This window comes from Trachemys scripta, chromosome 8 (assembly GCF_013100865.1).
Source record: "Trachemys scripta elegans isolate TJP31775 chromosome 8, CAS_Tse_1.0, whole genome shotgun sequence".
Classification (NCBI taxonomy): domain Eukaryota; kingdom Metazoa; phylum Chordata; order Testudines; family Emydidae; genus Trachemys; species Trachemys scripta.
The window spans coordinates 8,799,016-8,819,515 of record NC_048305.1 but is presented as its reverse complement, the minus strand read 5'-3'; the positions used below and the strand labels follow the sequence as shown (position 1 = coordinate 8,819,515).

Sequence of the window (20,500 nt, the reverse complement as noted above, 5' to 3'; positions counted from 1 at the left end):
TTGGTTCATCGTATTTATGACTTACAATGGCAATAAGGTGCTATTAGCTAATAAGGAAACATAATTCAGACAGAAGCACAGCAAGCCAGAAGATGTAGATTCAACACATCTACCTTAAGGATTCGTCGGCTAAAGACATGCTGGTCATTAGAGAGAAATCCATGATTGAGGCGAGGGAAAACCATCTAGCCAGGTGAGTGAAACGTAGAGCGTGAAAGATCAAGAAGTCAAGACAAAGGTTACAGCATGGGAGTGATTTTTAAAAGGTTCAGTTAATATTATCTAACAAAGTAACTTCACCAAGGAATAAAGAAATGACACTGGAGGAAATAACCAGGAAAGAGAAATAGTGAGAGCTTTAAGGTCATTGATTCAATTGGAGGCTTTGTCAGTAGCAAACACACACATGAGAGCCAAGTCTTTTCATTAGCTTAATGCAGAGGAGGGAATTCAGAGCTGGCAGGGTACAGAAGGTTCCCACATGCCAGAGTTTCACTATAAAATAAATACATTATTCCAACAAGACACAATGGAAGATATAGCCCACTGGAAGATATCCCCCAATCTCAAGATAGCAAATATATTATATTTCCTCAGTAGATATAATGAATATTAATTCAGTCATCTGCCCCCAACTCACTAATAAATCTCACAAATTTAGTGGATGAAAAACAATCCAATCAAGCAAATGTCACCATTCATTGCTGCTTTTTTTTAAGCTGACATCTGTAGAGAAGTGCAAAAGACATTTAATTTCCGAAGAGACAAGGTGCGTGAGGTAATATCTTTTATTGGACTAACTACTGTTGGTGAAAGAGCCAAGTTTTGATTTCCACAGAAGTTGGTCCAATAAAAGATATTGCCTCACCCCCCTTCTCTCTGATATCCTGGGCCAAACACATCTAAAATAATGCTGCAAACATTTCATTTCTTAAGAGCGCTCTTTTTTTTTAGATTCATGTGCATGAAACTTTAACAAAATATCGTGAGCTGAACGTAGTTGTATATGACAGATTTGTGTTTTATCGTTCTATTGGCAACTTGAGTTTGGTGAGTACAGATCACCTAGTTTTCCCTTCTTGAGAGAAGAGCAAGGGATACTATTCCAACTTCCGTCTCAACTACAGACTGTGGGAACATTTTTGTCAGCTTAACCATGCAGCCTGTTGCTTGCCAGTGTCTGTTTCTATAATTTCCCAAGGTACCAGAGGGATATAACACACATTATCAATAACATCTTTCTTCAAGGAGCACTGACAATGCTGCGGACAAGTGCTGAACACTTAACTGAAGGTGGAAGTGCTCGGTTATTGGCAGCTGAGTGGTATGAGACGGAGTTGCACAGTTCTTGACACCTTCATGACATGTCCAGATGATAAGTCCTGTCTCCTAAACTGCTAAGCCAATATGATGTCAATTAAGTTATCATCAACTAGGCTGTTATCTCCTGACAGGGAAGCGGCTTAGTAATTTTTGGCAAAGCTTACAACTTTCCCTTAACCTGACGTCCTCCAATGACTCCCACTGTAGTATCTTTCGCCCTGCTGCTAGGAAGTCTATTACTTGGGCCAGTCAGTAATGCATACACAAAAAGCATAACGTTTTTTCCTTCCCAAGAACAAAGCATGTCTCTCTGTCCACACAAAACAAATCTCTGCTGGCCTAAACATTCCCAAGTCCATCACTTGCTTAAGCGTAAGTCACTTGTCTACACATGTGTATTGTCAGAGAAAATGAGATCATATGATGTGAGACAATCTATAAATCTAGAGTGGATAAAATGGGGGCTTGAGTAGAGAGAATAACCATACCTTTGGGAAATAGAACTACATATTTAAGTGGTGGATAATAAATTCCCTATGGTAATATCCAGCTGAGACCAGTTCATCTCTCACAATATAATGCTGGGGTCCAACATGAGATGAATATCTACTGTTCATCTCTCTCAGTAAATAAATGAAAGAAAAGTTCACAGCTAAAGTTATTGATCCTGTAAAGACTTATGCATACGAGTAGCACTACTAAGGATAGTTACTCGCACGTGTAAGTGTTTGCAGAATTGGCCACTCAGTTCTCAAAAATTAGCACATAATACCTGTATAAGGTAACTACGTGAGCAAGAGTTACATCCATTTATGCAATTGTGTGTTTTGGGCACACATTTTACATAGGTGCCAGTTATAGAAAATTAAGCCCTAATAAAGTTTATGACACCCAAGAACAGAAATAGAGTGCATAGCAATGAATTTTAGTAGTTAATCTGTATCTGCGTTGATCTCCTTTTCATTGTTTGTTTTCTCGAGAATATTCATGAGTATTTATTTTTTTCTAGTCTTTCCATACTCAACATAGTGATATTTTTGTATTAAGCTTTGCATTAAATAGGCCCTTTCCCCAGCCATGCTATTTTACAGATCAGGCTCTTATTGGATACATTACCAGTTATTTATCCTTTTTGATTATTATTACCAATTATTTATTCTATCTGATTCTTTATTCTTTTTGATTCTCATCACACAGAGCTGTGACACAGCTTCTTCTATCAGCTAGGAAACAACTTTAGGAAAGAAAGCTATCACTGAGACAGCAGAGATAATACAGACTAAAAAGCGACAAAGAGTCCTGTGGTACCTTATAGACTAACAGACGTATTGGAGCATAAGCTTTCGTGGGTGAATACTCACTTTGTCAGATGCATGCAGTAGAAATTACCTGCCTCTGGAAAGTCCACTACATGCATCTGATGAAGTGGGTATTCACCCACGAAAGCTTATGCTCCAATACGTCTGTTAGTCTATAAGGTGCCACAGGACTCTTTGTCGCTTTTTACAGATCCAGACTAACACGGCTACCCCTCTGATACAATACAGACTAAGTTATGGAAACAGAACTACTCTAGGCCAGATGGTATCAAAGGACAGTATGTTTTAGGGACAGGAACAGAGATGCTGAGCAGTGAGTAAGTGCCTGAGAAACCCAGACACATCTGATTTATTTGTGAACCACAAACTTTTAGCACCAGAATCTGATTGCTTAACTGCTGAGGCCCCAGAGCCAGGGATTCCCCAGGGACACAACACATTGAGAAATTGGGGCACAAACATATTTCATAACATGGACGCTTCTGAATGCACATTGTTTTTACATGTAATTGACAACATCTGTGCATTGTTTTCAGCCTATTTTTCGTTATATAAGACAACTGCTGCACAATCACTCAGGAGGTTTTGTATTTAATCCACCACTGTGACACTCCAGGAAAAAGCAGAACAGCTCATTGTAGAGTCAAACCTCATCAATCACTAGACTCCTTTGTGTTTTTCTCTTGTCAGACAGGATCTCCTTGTTTGTTTGTTTGGCACTTTTTTAATCTAGCAGAAAAAAGCATAATGAGATCAAATGATTGGAGGATGAAGCTAGAAAATTCAGACTAGCCAGAAGATGCAATTTTTAACACTGCCGGTAACTAACCACTGGAACAAGTTACCCAGGTTTGTGGTGGATTCTCCATCACTTGAAGCCTTTAAGACAAGAGCGGCTATCTTCCTACAACATATACTATAGTGCAAAGAGAAGCTATGGGGTGGATGCCAACGTTACTAGGTAAGGTTCTCCAGCCTGTGTTCTGTAGGAGGTCAGACAATGGTCATAGTAGCCCCTTCTGGCCTTAATAATAATCTCTTCGGTAATTCACATAGGCCCTGATCTTGCATTGTGATCCGTGCAGGCCATTATGGGTCTCTATTTGGACAGACTGGTGTTTCTGTTCAGAGCCACAGAGTTCATAATCTGGAATCAGGGTCAAAGGGTAGAAACCACATCCAGCACAAGGCTCACACCCCACTGAGACCATATTTTGAGGACTTGGGTGGGAATTTAAATGGTGCCTAAGCCTGGTGCTGACCCTCTACACAGGGGTGAACTTCATCCAAAGAGAAAAGGGACAAATCTTGGAATCCAAATCCGCTCTAGGTGTTTTAAAGATGGTGGGTTAAGCATTTCAAAAGGACCAAAGTAACTTAGGAGCCTAAATCTCCATTTAAAAGTCAATGAAACTTCGACTTGGGCACTTAGGAGCCACTTTTGAAAAATGAGACCACCTCCCAACTGATTTAGGAGCCTTTGAAAATTTTACCCTGAATTGTCAGTTTACCTCAGTCACTGTGACACCAGTAGGCTTATAAAATGACATCCAACCGTAGGAGCCTGATTCTGCTGAATGCTGAGTGCCACAGCACCTTGTCAGAAGAAGCCCAAAACTTTTTAGCTCTGATTCAGAACTTTCAGTAAACATTTAACAAGCGATTATCTCTGCACCATGTCAAATAAAGCAAAACATTCCTCATGAGGATGAGAAAAAAACCCAAAGATCATTCCTACATCTCTTTCCTGTCACACATGGCCAGTAAGTGTATTCCTGGTAACCTGGTCTCACCTCTGAGTTATACAGGAGGAGTTTATATAATTTTTTGGGCTGTCAAGCGATTAAAAAAAGTAACCGTGATTAATCGCACTGTTAAACAATAGTAGAATACCATTTATTTATCTTTAGGTGTTTTCTACATTTTCAAATATATTGATTTCAATTACAACACAGAATACAAAGTGTACAATGCTCACTTTATATTTATTTTTGATTATAAGTATTCGCACTGTAAAAAACCAAAATAAATAGTTTTTTTCAATTCACCTAATACAAGTACTGTAGTGCAATCTCTTTATCATGAAAGTTGAACTTACCAATGTAGAATTGTGTACAAGAAACCTGCATTCAAAAATAAAACAATGTAAAATTTGAGAGCCTGCAAGTCCACTCAGTCCTACTTCTCGTTCATCCAATGTTGCACGCTTCCTGTTTACAATGTCACCTGAAAGTGAGAACAGGTGTTCTCATGGCACTGTTGTAGCTGGTGTTGCAAGATATTTACGTGCCAGATGTGCTAAAGATTCATATGTCCCTTCATGCTTCAACCACCATTCCAGGGGACATGCATCCATGCTGATGAAGGGTTCTGCTCGTTAAGAATCAAAAGCAGTGCGGACCGACGCATGTTGATTTTCATTATCTGAGTCAGATGCCACCAGCAGAAGGTTGATTTTCTTTTTTGGTGGTTCGGGTCTGTAGTTTCCGAATTGGAGTGTTGCTCTTTTAAGACATCTGAAAGCATGCGCCACACCTCGTCCCTCTCAGATTTTGGAAGGCACTTCAGATTCTTACACCTTGGGTTGAGTGCTGTAGCTATCTTTAGAAATCTCATATTGGTACCTTCTTTGTGTTTTGTGAAATCTGCAGCGAAAGTGTTCTTAAAATGAACAACATGTGTTGGGTCATCATCCGAGATTCTGTAACATGAAATATATGGCAGAATGCGGGTAAAACAGAGCAGGAGACATATAATTCTCCCCCAAGGAGTTCAGTCACAAATTTAATTAATGCATTATTTTTTTAATGAGCGTCACATCAGCATGGAAGCATGTCCTCGGAATGGTGGCCGAAGCATGAAGGGGCATACGAATGTTTAGCATATCCGGCACATAAATACCTTGCAATGTTAGCTACAAAAGTGGCATGCAAATGCCTGTTCTCACTTTCTGGTAACATTGTAAATAAGAAGATGGCAGCATTATCTCCTGTAAATGTAAACAAACTTGTTTGTCTTAGAGATTGGCTGAACAAGAAGTAGGACTGAGCGGACTCCATAGGCTCTAAAGTTTTACACTGTTTTGGTTTTGAGTGCAATTATGCACTTTCACAACAAAGGGATTGCATTACAGTACTTGTACGAGGTGAATTGAAAAATACTATTTCTTTTGTTTATCATTTTTTCAGGGCAAATATTTGTAATAAGAAATAATATACACTGATTTCAAATAACACACAGAATTTAATATATTTGAAAATATAGAAAAACATCCAAAATATTTAATAAATTTAAATTGGTATCCGATTGTTTAACAGTGCGATTTAAACTGATTAATCATGATTAATTTTTTTAGTCGCGATTAATTTTGAGTTAATCACATGAGTTAACGGGGATTAATTGACAGCCCTAATAATTTTGTTTGTAAATAAAGAAAAAAAGATCATTCTTCACGCCAGAGATGCGGAAAGACCCTATCACAAAATACCACAATCCACAACTGCATGGTGACAAGATCCACTAGAACTTTAAACCCTCTTTTTAAGGTGCACCCACATTTAATTCTAATAGTCTGCTGGCTCAGTTTAACAGGGGTCTGTTCTCCCCCTCAGACACACCCCAAAACACTTCGCCTGCAGAACACAGTTCATTGCAGCAAGTTCCCAAGAATAAGCTTGTGAGGAAGCAACAGGGAACTCTGCAGATCAACCATCAATTTCCCTGGAAACTGTTGTGCTAGACAGACAATGATAGCGTATCCTCACAATACACTTCCCACAGACAGTGCTGTGCAGTAACAGAGTAATTATCACACAAGTGTTCATTTAATTGAATAATATGGAAAAGCCACTTGGGTGATATAAAGTTCCCTCCCCTTTTCAGGCTGAAGGGGTCCCAAGAGACCCTTCATTTTATCCACTCTTCTCTCCTTCATGTCCCTACATTGTGATTGCTGCTCGTTCCTCTGGGGGATGGACACCACTCCGTCTGGATGCCTACTCCCGAATCAGCAGAGAGGTGTCGGTACAGACTCTACCCTTCCTGCTGAGCACGCCGATCCTAGCAACTGCTAACCAAAGTTCACGTCTGAATCTCAAGGGCCCACCTACCACATTCTGCTGGGTAGTTGGGCAGTCCTCATTTTGTTGCGATTTTTTTCAAGGCCTACGCATCTTTGATTGTGATCTGACGATCGACGGGAATTTGTTTCTCTGCTCCCCATGTGCAGACTGTGACCAGCTCACATGCTGCCCAGCCATCAGTAATTAATACTCTTTGTGAAAATGATAATATTAACTATGTGGTACAATCAGAGTGGCGTGGGATATTCCGAGACTCCACAGATGGAGGGTCTGGAGGAAGCCTGGAGTCCTGGATCTTCTTAAAGTGACAGAACCACTAACAACAACCTCTTCCAGCCTCAAAGGAAAGCCGCCAGAATGTAAGAGAGACTCAAGTCTGAACACAGCGGTGCAAAGGAGAATGTTGTATATTTAATAATCAGGAAGGATACGGGTTTTCTTAGCAAAATGCTTACCCTGCATTTAAACACAAAAAGAAGATTCCAAGAAACCACACATCAAAGCAGCCGCTGAGCCATCTTTCAACAGCCAACTCCTAGGTTACTCTCTCTGTGTCAGCCTCTAGGCTTAGAGAGGTGCACACTAATTTAACAAAGTTGAGCGTTCCCAGGCACATCCAGCAGACATAGGAACTCCAGCTCAGCCTGTCTCTATACATTGCAGGCTAATTAAACTTTTACTCACTTGAGTAAAACATAGTACTGTGGAAAGCACGTCTGATGGCACCCACACCACATCATGTCTTATTTCTTGACATATTGAGCCTTCACTTACCATACCTGTAACCAGCTGCTCCATTCTAGCGAGAGGATTGATCCCATATATTTGCTGAAGGAACCTACACTGTTGTTCTATTTTAAATGATTTACTTCACAGGTTAGAAAAACAGTGTCAGTCCCACAACAGGTCATTAATTTCCATAAGTTATGGCGGAAACTGTTCTCTCTCCTCACTTGGGTTGGTTACCTTTATCCTCAATCAGAGGCAGCCCAGAGCAATTATATATAATAACATATGGAGATATACCTATCTCCTAGAACTGGAAGGGACCCTGAAAGGTCATTGAGTCCAGCCCCCTGCTTTCACTAGCAGGACCAAGTACTGATTTTGCCCCAGATCCCCAAGTGGCCCACTCAAGGATTAAACTCACAACCCTGGGTTTAGCAGGCCAATGCTCAAACCACTGAGCTATCCTTCCCCCCTACAAGTAAGTGAGAATAGATCATGGAAAGAATCCACAAGAATGGAAGAGACACCAAGAGGAGAGAAGATGAAACAAACTTATAACACCAATAACCTCACTGGTACCTCACACTCCCACATGTGTCTGTTGTATCTACTTGCTGTCTCTCATCAAATACTTACATTGTAAACTCTGTAGGGCAGGAATAGAGTCTTTTTCACTATACGTATGGGTACAGTGTCTAGCACAGAGGGGGCCCTGATCCCTGACTGATGACTCTAGGTATGACCCCAATACAAATATAGAACAATAGTTGTCTCAAGTGAAACATGGAAGCTGATGGTATTTCTTTGTTCTCCTTTCTCAAACAAAAGAAGCTCTAGTAATGGGAAACCAACACAAAAGTGACCCGGGCTCATAGGACTGAAGGTTCTTAACTAAAGCTTTCATGTCGCCAGACCATAATTATCTGGGAAAGAAAAATGATGCCCAAGAATCAATACTGAGGGTAGAATACAATGTTTTCTAAACCTTCACAGCATTACAGCTTGCACTGACAAATAGTACACGTAGATTTGCTTTCCTTTATCATAGTGGGGTTTGGTTGTGTTTTAGAAAAATAAGTGAGTGCTTTTGGTACTTACCCTTGGGCCGACGTCCCCTTGTTCACCCTACGTCACACAAAACAGCAAGGTACAGCAATTAGAGTTCAAATCTCAGACATGTAAGACAGAGTGGAAGGCATGTAGACTATGGAATGGTACCCCCTGGGAAATGGCAAGAACCCCATAGCTTAACTCATTCAAAACCAGGCCGGACAAGGCCTTGAGACAATGTGACAGGGAACAATTCTGCATTGGCAAGAGATGAGCAGATACTCCAGGTATTTTCCATTTTTAAGGCTCCCACAGCCACTGCCTGTAACCTACATTGAAAAAAGGTGCCTGGGCTAAGATAGTTTTGTAACGGTAGCCACGTTTCAATGGCTTTTCTATCTCTCACTGGGGGAGCTAGAGCATAACATGGAAAAAGGAGAGCACAACCACTAAGCTATCTGTGCTGCTGGAGACAAGGATGGCATGTGGATGTCTCAAGGTGTGTGGGGATGCTTGTATGCTTGGAAGAGTTAGCATCTGCTAATTCTTTCCCCCTCTAAAGAGAGTGCGACACTATTTCTACCCTGTCATTTCAGAGCATTTCCTGCTGTAGCTTTTTCCCTTTCATGGGTTGCAAGGTAAAGGGAGAATTTAGCCTTATGGCTCCATGCTCCACTATGAAACAATTAGAAGACAAGACTCTACCATATTAGGTATTCTTAACTAAAAAAATCCCAGTGCCCAGGAAACACGTATTTGTTAATGCAGCGTAGAGGGTTTTTAAAGATGCATTTTGGTGAATTTAGTCATTACCTTTTCCCCTTTTGGTCCGGGAGGTCCCTGTAAATATAAGTGAGAGCAGAATAAAAAAGCAGCATATATAATCAGCATACACATCTTTGCTCCAGTGTCTTGACTAGAAAGAATAAAATTCTTTATTCATAATTTGATTCCCATTCAGCTCTATTTCGCTTTCTTTTTTATTAAACTACATGTTGTTTTACATAAAAGATGCATGTCTAATGAAGCACCAATGAGACCTCCATTCTGTTTCCCTCTCATCAGCAGGAAGAACAGAAAAAGAACATTTTAATCTGCATCTCAAGCACACACGATATTGAGATGTACTATAAGCAAGACATTGCTTGAGCTATTAAACCATTTCTAGAAACACATGCTCAGTGTGTCATTACAGGTATGTTATTCCCAATTATCAGGGCCGGCTCCAGGAACCAGCCGAGCAAGCTGGTGCTTGGGGCGGCAGCTTGTAGGAGGCAGCAATCCTAGGGCGGCACAGCCACTTTTGTTGTTGTTGTTCTGCTCCGGCCGCCCTGTAGGGGGCAGCGGCGTGGAAGATGGGAGCACCCTGCAGCAAGCCCAGCAGAGCAGCCCGCATTTTTCCCTCCCAGCCGACCGGAGCAGCGCAGAGCCCTCCCGGGGGTGGGGGGCATGGCGGGAGGGGCCGCGTGGCAGCGCCCCGCTGAAGCCCTGGCCGCCCCCCTTCTCTTTCTCCCCCCACTAGCCGGGGCACATCTGCAGCGCAGGGAGTCCCCCTGCACCCTGGCTCCAGCCGCGTCGCAGGTTTCTTTGTTTTTTTTGCTTTGCTGTTCTGGCCACCGCGGTTGTTTGTTTTTTTGCTTGGGGCGGCCAGAAAGCCAGAGCCGGCCCTGCCAATTATACAACTGTTTGAAATATATAAGGAGGGCAGGCTGCTTTCTTTGGCCTATTTGCTGTTCCCCCAAAATAGCTCTGTCTGAGATGGGCAGGAAGAGATGGGTTAGAGCCCCAAAAAGCCATGAAAAATGCTCTGATGTGTGTTTCACTCAAGGTTTAAGTCAAAAGAAGAATTTCATTTCCATTCAGCACAATTAATGGCGTGAGCATTAGCTAAAGCAAGACCTCATGTGCCACAGGCTGGAGAGGAGGCAGTAAGTCAAACAGGAGGCACAATGGCAGAAGCATTCGCCTACTTGCACAGCAGCCCATTCGCTGCAAGTCTGGCCTCAGGCAATAGTGCTGGCCCCTTACTTTCAAGGGCATCCCATGGACGAGCTCAGGAGCGGCCTGGTCTCAGTACAACCATTTGATGGGCTAGATTTGCTTTTTCTTTCAGTTTGGTTTTTGCCTCCCCAGAGGAGTCTCTTCCAGCCTTGGGGCTTGCATTTAACTTCTGACCATCAACACACGCACAGAGAGGAGAATGGATCTTGTAGCGCATGTTGTATGTGTTTGTGGTTTCTGTTCCTTCTTTTAATTTATGGGTCTTCTTTTGCCTTAGGGTTTTGCTAATTTAAGGCCAGATCCCATTGGACAGCAGAATGCTCAGCGTGTTGCACAACCCGGGCCCCTAGTTTCTTGGGTTTAGGGGATTTAAAAAAAAAAAAAAAACACATTTGCCTTTTCTCTATTCCCATGTGTTCTCTGTAGAGATGGGCAAAAGCCAGAGCGGGTTGGCTCTGCAAAACTAATTCAAGCTATTCACATCCAGTAACCATTCCCACCCTTCCCACTGCCACCAAAGCGTGAGGTGGGTTCGGAGTATTTAAAATGGCTCCAATGTAAGTCTATTGCTATGTTTTTCTTTCTCCCCCTCCCCCTCTCTTCCTTAAGGACCAAAAAAGTGAGGTTTCTTTCTTTCTTTCTTTTAAGATTTTAAACATTTGTTGAAATTAAAAGCATTACTCCTGAAGAAATTAATATCATTTGGAAAGAGAAAAAAACAGATTCACTTGTTCTCCTTTTAGGCCAAGCAAACCCTGTAATTTTATTTTATTTTATTTTATTTTTTAAAGAAAGAAAGAACCGTTAAATATTTCTGGTGGGGAAAAAACCTGAGAACAATTAGTATGGGACATTAGCTCCAATTCTGCAGGAGAGTCCATGCTGATGGATGGAAAGAGCCACATTGCAGGGGATTTAGGGGTCTGCCTCTGGAGCCTGTTGCAAGATCAGGGTTATAGCCTATATTTGCTCTACACATGGACATCCTGCTTACAGACATTCATAGATTTTAAGGCCAGAAGCAGCCATTACGATGCTCTAGCTGGACATCCTGCCTCTCTATATGTCGGTGGATGTTTACTACATGGACCAAAGGAATTATTGGCCTGTAGAAAAGTAGATCACACTATAAAACACGTGGGTTTCATGCCCCTCTCCTCACTCAGAGTCCTATCCTGCAAACATTTGATTCCATGTGTATACTGACAAACAGAGGAGCCTAGGGAAATCTATTCAAACTTCTTGGCTGAAATTTCCAAGGAGCCTAAGGAAATTAGGCATTTAGGGATAGATTTTTAAAAGGTATTAAGGTGCCTAAGTAGGTGCCGACTGTGATGTTCAAAAGCACCTAAATCCCATGGAAATCAATGGAAGTTAGGTGCCCGGATGCTTTTGACAATCCCACAAACCACCTACCTACCTTTATAATCTGGCCCTTAGGTCTCTCAGCCCCTTTGAAAAGCCCACCCTGTGTGTCCTGAAAACGGTGCTGGAAAACACACGAGACCTGGCTCTTTCACGAAACTTCTGTGATTTTTTTCTTTCCAGATAGACCAAAAAATACTGAGAACAGCACAGAAAATTAATTTTGTGTATATAGCTATAAAAACATACACCAACTTTTTCAAACCTCCAAAAAAGTTCAATTCCGGATTGGTTTGAATAATGGGCAAAGACTCTCGTACTGATCTAACTGGTTGGTCCGCCCCCAATTGTTTTCTACTAGTAGTCTTTCTTTTAATATAGCAACAGAAATAGAGCATATTTGCAGCTATAATGAAACATTCCCAAAGTGGCTAACAAAATATCTAGAACGACATTTAGGGAACTGGGATAAAAATCTGTTTGGGAATTTGGTCCTGCTTTGAGCAGGGGGTTGGACTAGATGATCTCCTGAGGTCCCTTCCAACCCTGATCTTCTATGATTAATATTAAGACTTTGCAACTGAATGAATTAGCCTCTACGATCTTTCTCAATACAGTCACAATGATTTGTAGCTTGAAAAGATTTCAAATGCGGCCCTCTAGTGATCATGGAAGGAAATGCAGTTTGAAAACAAAATACACACAAGTGACAGTTCTTAAATATCCTCTATGAAAAAAATCAGAACTGACCAAAGTTCAGTCAGCGTGTTATCAAAAGGCTCTGATTTTGTAAAGACAATAAGGAGACATGTACCTGGATTTCCAATAGGCTTCCAAGCAAAAGAAAGAAGTCAAGAGAACATCATGTAAAAATGAATTCCAGACTGTGCCCCATCCCAATACTTCACAAAATGCTACTTCAATAATCATGCACACTGAGACCAGTTCCAAACCACTCTGGAGAAATGTACACCCCTACTCAGCAGTGTGTGTATTCAGAGAGACTGGTCACTTTTGCAATTTAAATAATTTATTATGACTTTTTACTCCCATTAGCATCCAGCTAAGAGTGTGCACTTGATTTTGTTCCCTCCAGTGCATCAATAGAATTGCTTTTTAAGTTCCAGTTACAGGGACAATCTGTGCAAACACATGGAATGCAATGGGGTTCATCAGATGTTACTGAGGGCATAATTTGTTTGATCAGAGATGAAGCTCAAGAAGGAAAGAACCCAGCTTTGCTTCCCAACCAGTCCCAAGTTGAGTTTATAGGGCTGGCACTGAGAAAGGTACATCTTTTTATTTATAAACTCAGCACACTGTATATAAAAATTACTGAGACTCAAAAACCACAGAACTCCAGAATGACAGTGTTATGTTACAGTTACCTTTCAGAGCAAAAGCTCACAGAGGCCCCGATCCTGAAAAGACTTACAAAAGTGCTGAACTTTATACACTGTGATTAGTCCCATTGAAGTCAACAGGGTTTCACCTGAGTGCTGCAATTTACCCAGATGTTACCATTTGCAGGATTAGGGCCTAATCTGGTAAATCCTAAAATCAATCTGTGTTACAAAGCAAAGAGTGACCTTGCTGTACAGCACCTTGTAATAATTATAATGCAGAGCTCCATTATTACAATACTTGGGTCTGCATGTATGTGTTTCATGGAGTAACTAGAAATAAATAAATGGTATATTTGACACTTAAAGCACTACTTACTGGCTTGCCATCCAAACCAAGGGGCCCCTGAAAAGGGAAGCAAAGATACCAGATTACAAAAGGAGATTAATTTGTGAATGCAGCTATTTCAGTCATGCTCTAAAACAGGCTCTAGATTAGATCTAGTGCATTGTGGATTATATTAATAGATCTTATCACTTTTTCAAGATTCAACAATATTTCTCAAGAGAACAATAAAATAAAGGATGTCAAGTAATATATAATAGAGAGTATGAAAGGGTGTGAAAAGAAACAAAGGCATGGTGGGAAGAATAAGATGACTCCCTTCAGGCACGGTGCTTAGATCTGTCAGGGATTTTTAAAGCACCTAGCAGAGCAGCACAGAACCCAGGATGGATCCCACCTGTGACTCAGCTTCAGAACTGGGCCTTTATTTTTTTAAAACAATAGGGACAAGAACTTATCATTTACCCAGATTCTATGGGCCACCTATTGCCCTGCATCATTCCCACTGACAGCAACGGGAATCCCGCTGTGCACAGAGGCAGCATATAGCATGGGACTTTAGTCCCTGATCCCACAACATATACACAGATGCTCAGCTTCACTCACCAGAGTAGTTGCATAAAGTCAGATGCATGAATAAGTGTTTGCAGGATTGGGGCCTTAGCAATCTTACCTATCCTTTAAATCTACCCTTCTAGGATTCCCAAAGGAAATGCACAGTAAGTACCCCGAGTAACGGTTGATTTATTATTTACAATCACGTCGTCCCTTACATGGCGGTTAAATGTCATTAAACGTATTAGGCCAAATTGTGTCTGGCCCTTGAGTGAGTGTACATGAGGAGGGGAGTGTGTAGGTCCTGAGCACCAGGCTACTGCTGCTGTCTAGGAGAACCTGTGCAAAGGCCAGGGGCGGCTCGAGGCACCAGCGCACCAAGCACGTGCCTGGGGCAGCAAGCCACGGGGGGCAGCCTGCCGGTCGCCGTGAGGGCGGCAGTCAGGCTGCCTTCGGCGGCATGCCTGTGGGAGGTCCGCCGGTCCCGCGGCAATTCGGCGGCGGCTATGCCGAATCCGCGTTACCAGCGGACCTCCCGCAGGTGCGCCGCGAAAAGCTGCCTGCCTGCCGTGCTTGGGCGGCAAAAAACATAGAGCCGCCCCTGGCAAAGGCACTGACTTTAGTCCTGCTACTCCTCGACCAGAGCCGTTGAATAGTTGCAGTAAATCCCTGGAAGGACAGTGCTGTTACCGGCTGGTCTACTTGCCACCCAGATAACTTCATATCTTCTGTAACTGGATTTATAACAATCTCCTAAACAGATAAGGGACGGAGGCCCCGATTCACTTTGGCACCTGCTTAAGTCTTACAGACGTCAAAGGGGGTTAAATATAGGCCTACCTTTAAGCACATGCTTTAAACACTTTGTTAGGTAGGGATGGACTTAAGCATGTGTGAAATACTTTGCTGAATCGGGGCCTTAATAGGTTAGTTTTAAACAACTGTGCCTTGGAGCATAGCGATTCTCCAGTGGCAAAGTCTAATCCAGTTCAGCAGCGTGGCTTGCCATTCTACAGTAATTTTAGATGCCATTTATGGTTCAACTTCTATTGGTCCCATAAAAGATTAATATCACTCACCTGGTCTCTCTCATATCCCGGGACCAACACCACTACAACAACTTTATGGTTCAGCCTTTTCCCGATGCTGGTAAGCAGCTGTCACTTTGTCATGTGAGAAACCCAACTACAAGACTCCGACACAAGAACCATGCGACCCATATACTCATGCAGCTGAATTGCTCATTTGTGTCCCCAAACATGCAATTTTGATCTACAGTATGTTCCTATCACTGAATGTGCTGTTGCTTTCATCACTTCATGGTAAGATAAGGGCCATGGTCACTAAGTTAGAGCTTGGAATCAATGCTCTTTTATATTTCCACATCACAGCTACACTGTATGACATATGTCTTGCGTCTCTCTCTCTAAGCAACACTGGACATGACAGTGATGTAAATTTGGAGTAAACCTTTTGAAGCAAACAGAGTTTGGATCACTCGTGTACAACAATATATGGTCAGGATTCTCCAGATTTCATAAAGTAAAAAATAGGGTAAAACAATTCAGTTCAGCTCAAAGTCTTGTGATGTTGTAGTTAATTTAAAAAAAAAAATGGTGTAAGAGAATCCCAAGCAATACATTAAAAAGTCTCTTTCCACCTAAACACTTGTTAACTTCGGAAGTAATCTTGAAAAAGTGTGATTCTGTTTTCCTTTATGTGTACACACTCTAGAGATTTTGTATGGTGTTTTAATCTTGTTAGAACAATGTTACCCAGTGAACTTTTTTCTGTTTTTTAACCAAATAAAAGGCAAAAGACATCAGAGAAGAATTCACAGGGCATGCGGAACTGGTTACATTTTGGTAGAGCCTGATATAAAGTAGCTCTGGAACCTGGAGCAAATTCTAGTTTTCAGAAGAAAGTTATAAAAAAAATAATGCAAGTATTTCAAGATGCAAACCATTTCATTTCAAATCCCAACCCAGCTGTTTTTAATTGCTATTTTGTACCAAACACACAAAGCAGTACCCAAAAGGGATCGGAAGGGTGGTTCTCTTAAGGAAAAACATTGTGTTTGTGGGAAGGTGTTTAATTAGTGTTTGGTACAAAAGGCACCTTAGACCAGATTGCCAAAGGGTCCTCATCCCAGCTCTGACATCTGAGTGCCCCCAAACTGAAATTTGCATATGCATCTAGTCTAAGCCTTGAATTCTCAAAAGCATTCTTTTACTGAAATCACTGGTCTACGCAATTTGAATTTGGGGCTATTTATTCCAGACACAGTAGAGCTATTTTTATTAAGTTTTTAACAATGGCTAGTGTGGGCCAGGATAGCTAGAGTGTGTCTGCCTGTACAAAGTGCTAGTATAAGGCCTATGCAACACTCAAGTCCTTAAAACAGGGCTTACGTTGAATTTAAATGGTGCTTAGGCCCCATGTCATTCTGCGTAGGGATGAATTTCACAGAGGAAAGTATAGTTTTTACTTTTTAGATTAGAAATTAAAGAGTCTTGTGGCACCTTATAGACTAACAGATGTATAGGAGCATGAGCTTCCATGGGTGAATGCCCACTTCTTCGGATGCATGGAATAAATGGAAAGCCTTGAGGCAAATGTCCATTTCTGACTGGTACCAGAGAAACCCACCAACGTTCTTCCTGAGGGCCTCCAGGCACAAGCAGGACATCATCAGAACAAATTCCCATTGGCTGAACATGCTGTGAGGACAGAACGCTTTCCCCTGGTAATTGAACCCCATTCTGTGACTGGTTCAGTACTGAACATTGCCTGTCTTGGGGCGGAGACCAGTGTAACTTTGTGGGAAATAATCCACCTTTGGAGGGAAAGGAAGAAATATTTCTCTGTCAGTTTGATTTAAAAAACCCAACATTTGTTTGGAGCCACTCAGAGGTTTCGAACAATAGAAGTGGCCTGGAAGGAGGGACTGGAGATGCAGAGTGCAGGTGATGGGGTGATAGGTGCATATATTCACCTTGATTCTACGGTCTAAATGGTACATATGCACACAGAAAGACTTCTTTTCAGACTAACAATAAAAACCGGGGCCTATCTGTTCTGCCATGGCATGTATGCAATGGTTTGTTTATAGTTTAATTTAAAACATAGAAAGTAGTAAAGTAAGATGCGGGGTTTGGGCTGGGCCATCACCATGTGCTCCATGTCAGCACTTGGCAGGCAACGTTTCAACCTCAGAGTAAACCGATTTATTCAGACATGTTTCGAAGCAAATAATTGTGGCTGTTTTATCGTTCAGGCTGGGGAGGGTGAGAGTGGAATGCCAAAACGTCATTTCAGATTTATCTTTTAATTCTCAGCGGGTGAACTTCACGCCTGTGCAGAGAGCCAGCTCAAGGCCTGTGAAACATTCATGCCTTTGGCCTGGTTTACACCTAAGCTACGCTGCTCAAGAGAGACCCAGAGAGAGACACAGGTAAGCCAACCTAAGCCCTGGGGTAGAGACTGCTAGGGTGACAGAAGAATTCTTCTGTCAACCTAGCCACTGCCTCTTTAGGATATGGATGTACTACACCAACAGAAAACTCCTTCTGTTGCTGCAGCAAGTCTCTACGCTACAGCGCTGCAGCACTGCAGATATGCCGCTCTAGTGCTTGTAGTGTACACATATCCTTCAAAATAGGGCCTACGTGGGACTTGAAAGGTGCCTGAGTCTTCGACCTCTGGACAGGGATAACGTTACCACCGGTGGGTGGGTGGACGGACATGTATGTGTGGTTGCCAGTATAGCTATCCTGGCAAATCTTTTCTAGTGGAGATCTGGCCTAAATGAGCGCGCCTGCCACCTGTGGAGGAAGCAGTGGGAGGAGTCAGCTTAGCGAAATGAGGCTGCTGACGGCTGCTGCATGGAGGATTAGTTTGTGATTGCTGTTGGCAGTTACAGCCTTCTCCTCTGCTCAGTGCTTGCATGTGACTGAAGGGGGCTGGGAATAAGAGATGAATGGCCCTTCTTTTCCCCTCCCCACTTTTGCTTTATTCAATACCATTGACAGTACTGGGGCAGCGCCAACAGGATTGTAGTTAAAAGAACGTGTTCTCATCTCACTCTCGGTTATGTTCAGTTGGTATGTGCAGCATAACTGTTAATCGCTTCAGTTCTGTACTTACACTCTGGTGAGAATTCAATAAAACAAAGCACATAAGAAAAAGGGAAAGTTAAATTACTTTGCTCCTTTGAACTTAACTTGGGGGAGAAAAGGGGAAGATCAGGAAATGAAGGGCCAAATTTTAATAACCTAGGCAGCAACACGAGGCCACTGGCACTAACACTGATTAAGCCTTGTAGCCGCAGACACAATTGTGGTCATGTACCCTTTGTAGTATGACTAGCACCTAGCACTACACCAATACCAATTTACTTGGTACTTCCTCCTCTAACAAAAACAACAAGGAGTCTGGTGGCACCTTAAAGACTAACAGATTTATTTGGGCATAAGCTTTCATGGGTAAAAACCTCACTTCTTCGGTTGCATCCATTGCAGAAGGATTCCCCTCCTCCGAGAATCCATATTATAAAATCATGCTGCTGATTGCTAGCGGGTTCATCGGTAGCATGATACTGGGCAAAAACATCCAAATCTTTATTGTTCAGGGAAGCTTGTTAGGAACATGCTAACAGTAGCCATATTTAAGCTTTAAATATGGTTGCAGCTAGTTTGATTTTAACTGCCGTGCAGACCTAATGAGAACGGATTGCTGCAAAGCACAGGACAGTATAGGAAGAACCCTAAGACTTGGCTAAGCTACTGTGCTTCCTGATTGTTACCAAACCGTTTTATTAGCCCTGGTAATTATATATAGACACCATGGTTTGGTCCCATCTGCAGAGGGATGGCCAAACTCAGTTGTCAGCACAGCTGGGGTGCTACCTTTTAGAATCCAATCTCCCAACAACAAATTAGAATCCTGATGTTGGTACAAAAGCAACAGTGTCAGCTGGCAGCTCCAATGCGTGCACACCCCCACCCCCGAGTGCCAGTCCTCATCCTATACTGCCCTGTTCCCATATGGTGCTGTGGCAGGGGTTGGCAGACAGAGGGGTGGCACTTTCTCCCTGAATATAATAAAGACCCTCAGCTGCTCGCTTTAGGACTGTCCAGCAAGTATTGCTGGGCTGGCTGCAATGGATTAGGCAGTTCCTCCAGCACATGCTGTAAGAGGGAGGTGTTCCAAAGAGTGCTACAATCCAGCTGTTGCAAGAAGCCAGAAACAACTTGGGAGAAGCAGGAAAAAGCCCTTTTGAGAGCCTCCAACCCTGGCACTACAAAGCCATCCTCCTTGTTTTACATTTAGAGACCCAGTTAAAGGAAGCCTATTGACGGGCCTGAGTCCCATCCCACTTACGCTAACATAGCTCTGTCTTCATTGTAGTTACTCTCCATTAACAGAAACGTCAGCCGGGCCTGTCCCTTAGTTTACACACTTCACTGTGGGAACGTGATTGTTTTGTTCTGACCAGGCTTGGTGTTCATTAGTCAGCAAGATTGCAGATCTCGGGGATACTGGTCCTGTACCCACCCATGGCTCGCCTGACCCATCATACAGCCCCACTATACTAAGGAGAAAAAATCATGGAAGCAGCATATACAGCAGGGGTAGGCAACCTATGGCACGCGTGCCGAAGGTGGCAGGCAAGCTGATTTTCAGTGGCACTCACACTGCCTGGGTCCTGGCCACCCATCCGGGTGGCTCTGCATTTAAAATTTAATTTTAAATGAAGCTTCTTAAACATTTTAAAAACCTTATTTACTTTACATACAACAATAGTTTAGTTATATATTATAGACTTATAGAAAGAGACCTTCTAAAAACATTAAAATGTATTACTGGCACGCAAAACCTTAAATTAGAGTGGATAAATGAAGACTCAGCACACCACTTCTGAACGGTTGCCAACCCCGATATACAGTTATTAGCAGGACTAATGCTGGTTTCAGCCAGGTGAGCCTGTTGCAAACTCCTGGCTTCCCGCGAGGGTAGAGCAAGAATGTTGCAAACATTCTGAGCGCTTGTCTTCACTACTCGCCCGGATCGGTGGGTAGAAATCGATCTCTCGGGGATCGATTTATCACGTCTCATCAGGACGCAATAATCGATCCCCGAATCGACGCGCGTACTCCACCAGCCCAGGTAGGAGTAAGCGCCATCGACGGGGGAGCCGCGGTGGTCGATTTGCCGCCATCCTCACAGCAGGGTAAGTCGGATCAGATACGTCAAATTCAGCTACGCTATTCCCGTAGCTGAATTTGCGTATCTGAAATTGATACCACCACCCCCCCCCCCGTAGTGTAGACGTAGCCTGAGATGCCTTTCACACCCATAGGTCAGCAATGAAGAACTAAAGTAAAG

General features: G+C 42.6%; 1 protein-coding gene across 5 annotated transcripts in view; it reads right to left on the bottom strand.

Moving 5' to 3' along the window:
• The window catches only part of COL23A1 (collagen type XXIII alpha 1 chain), a 323,890-nt gene that overhangs the window by 32,454 nt on the left and 270,936 nt on the right, over positions 1-20,500 (bottom strand). For 2 of the 5 annotated variants that reach the window (XM_034779084.1, XM_034779086.1), the window contains exons 5-6: positions 9,317-9,343; positions 8,552-8,578 (exon numbers count right to left, since the gene is read on the bottom strand). In XM_034779084.1, coding sequence (XP_034634975.1) covers positions 8,552-8,578; positions 9,317-9,343 — 54 coding nt within the window. Of the gene's footprint in view, positions 1-113; positions 186-8,551; positions 8,579-9,316; positions 9,344-13,591; positions 13,619-20,500 lie in introns of all 5 variants that reach the window. The other 3 variants (XM_034779082.1, XM_034779085.1, XM_034779083.1) reach the window with 3 other exon arrangements.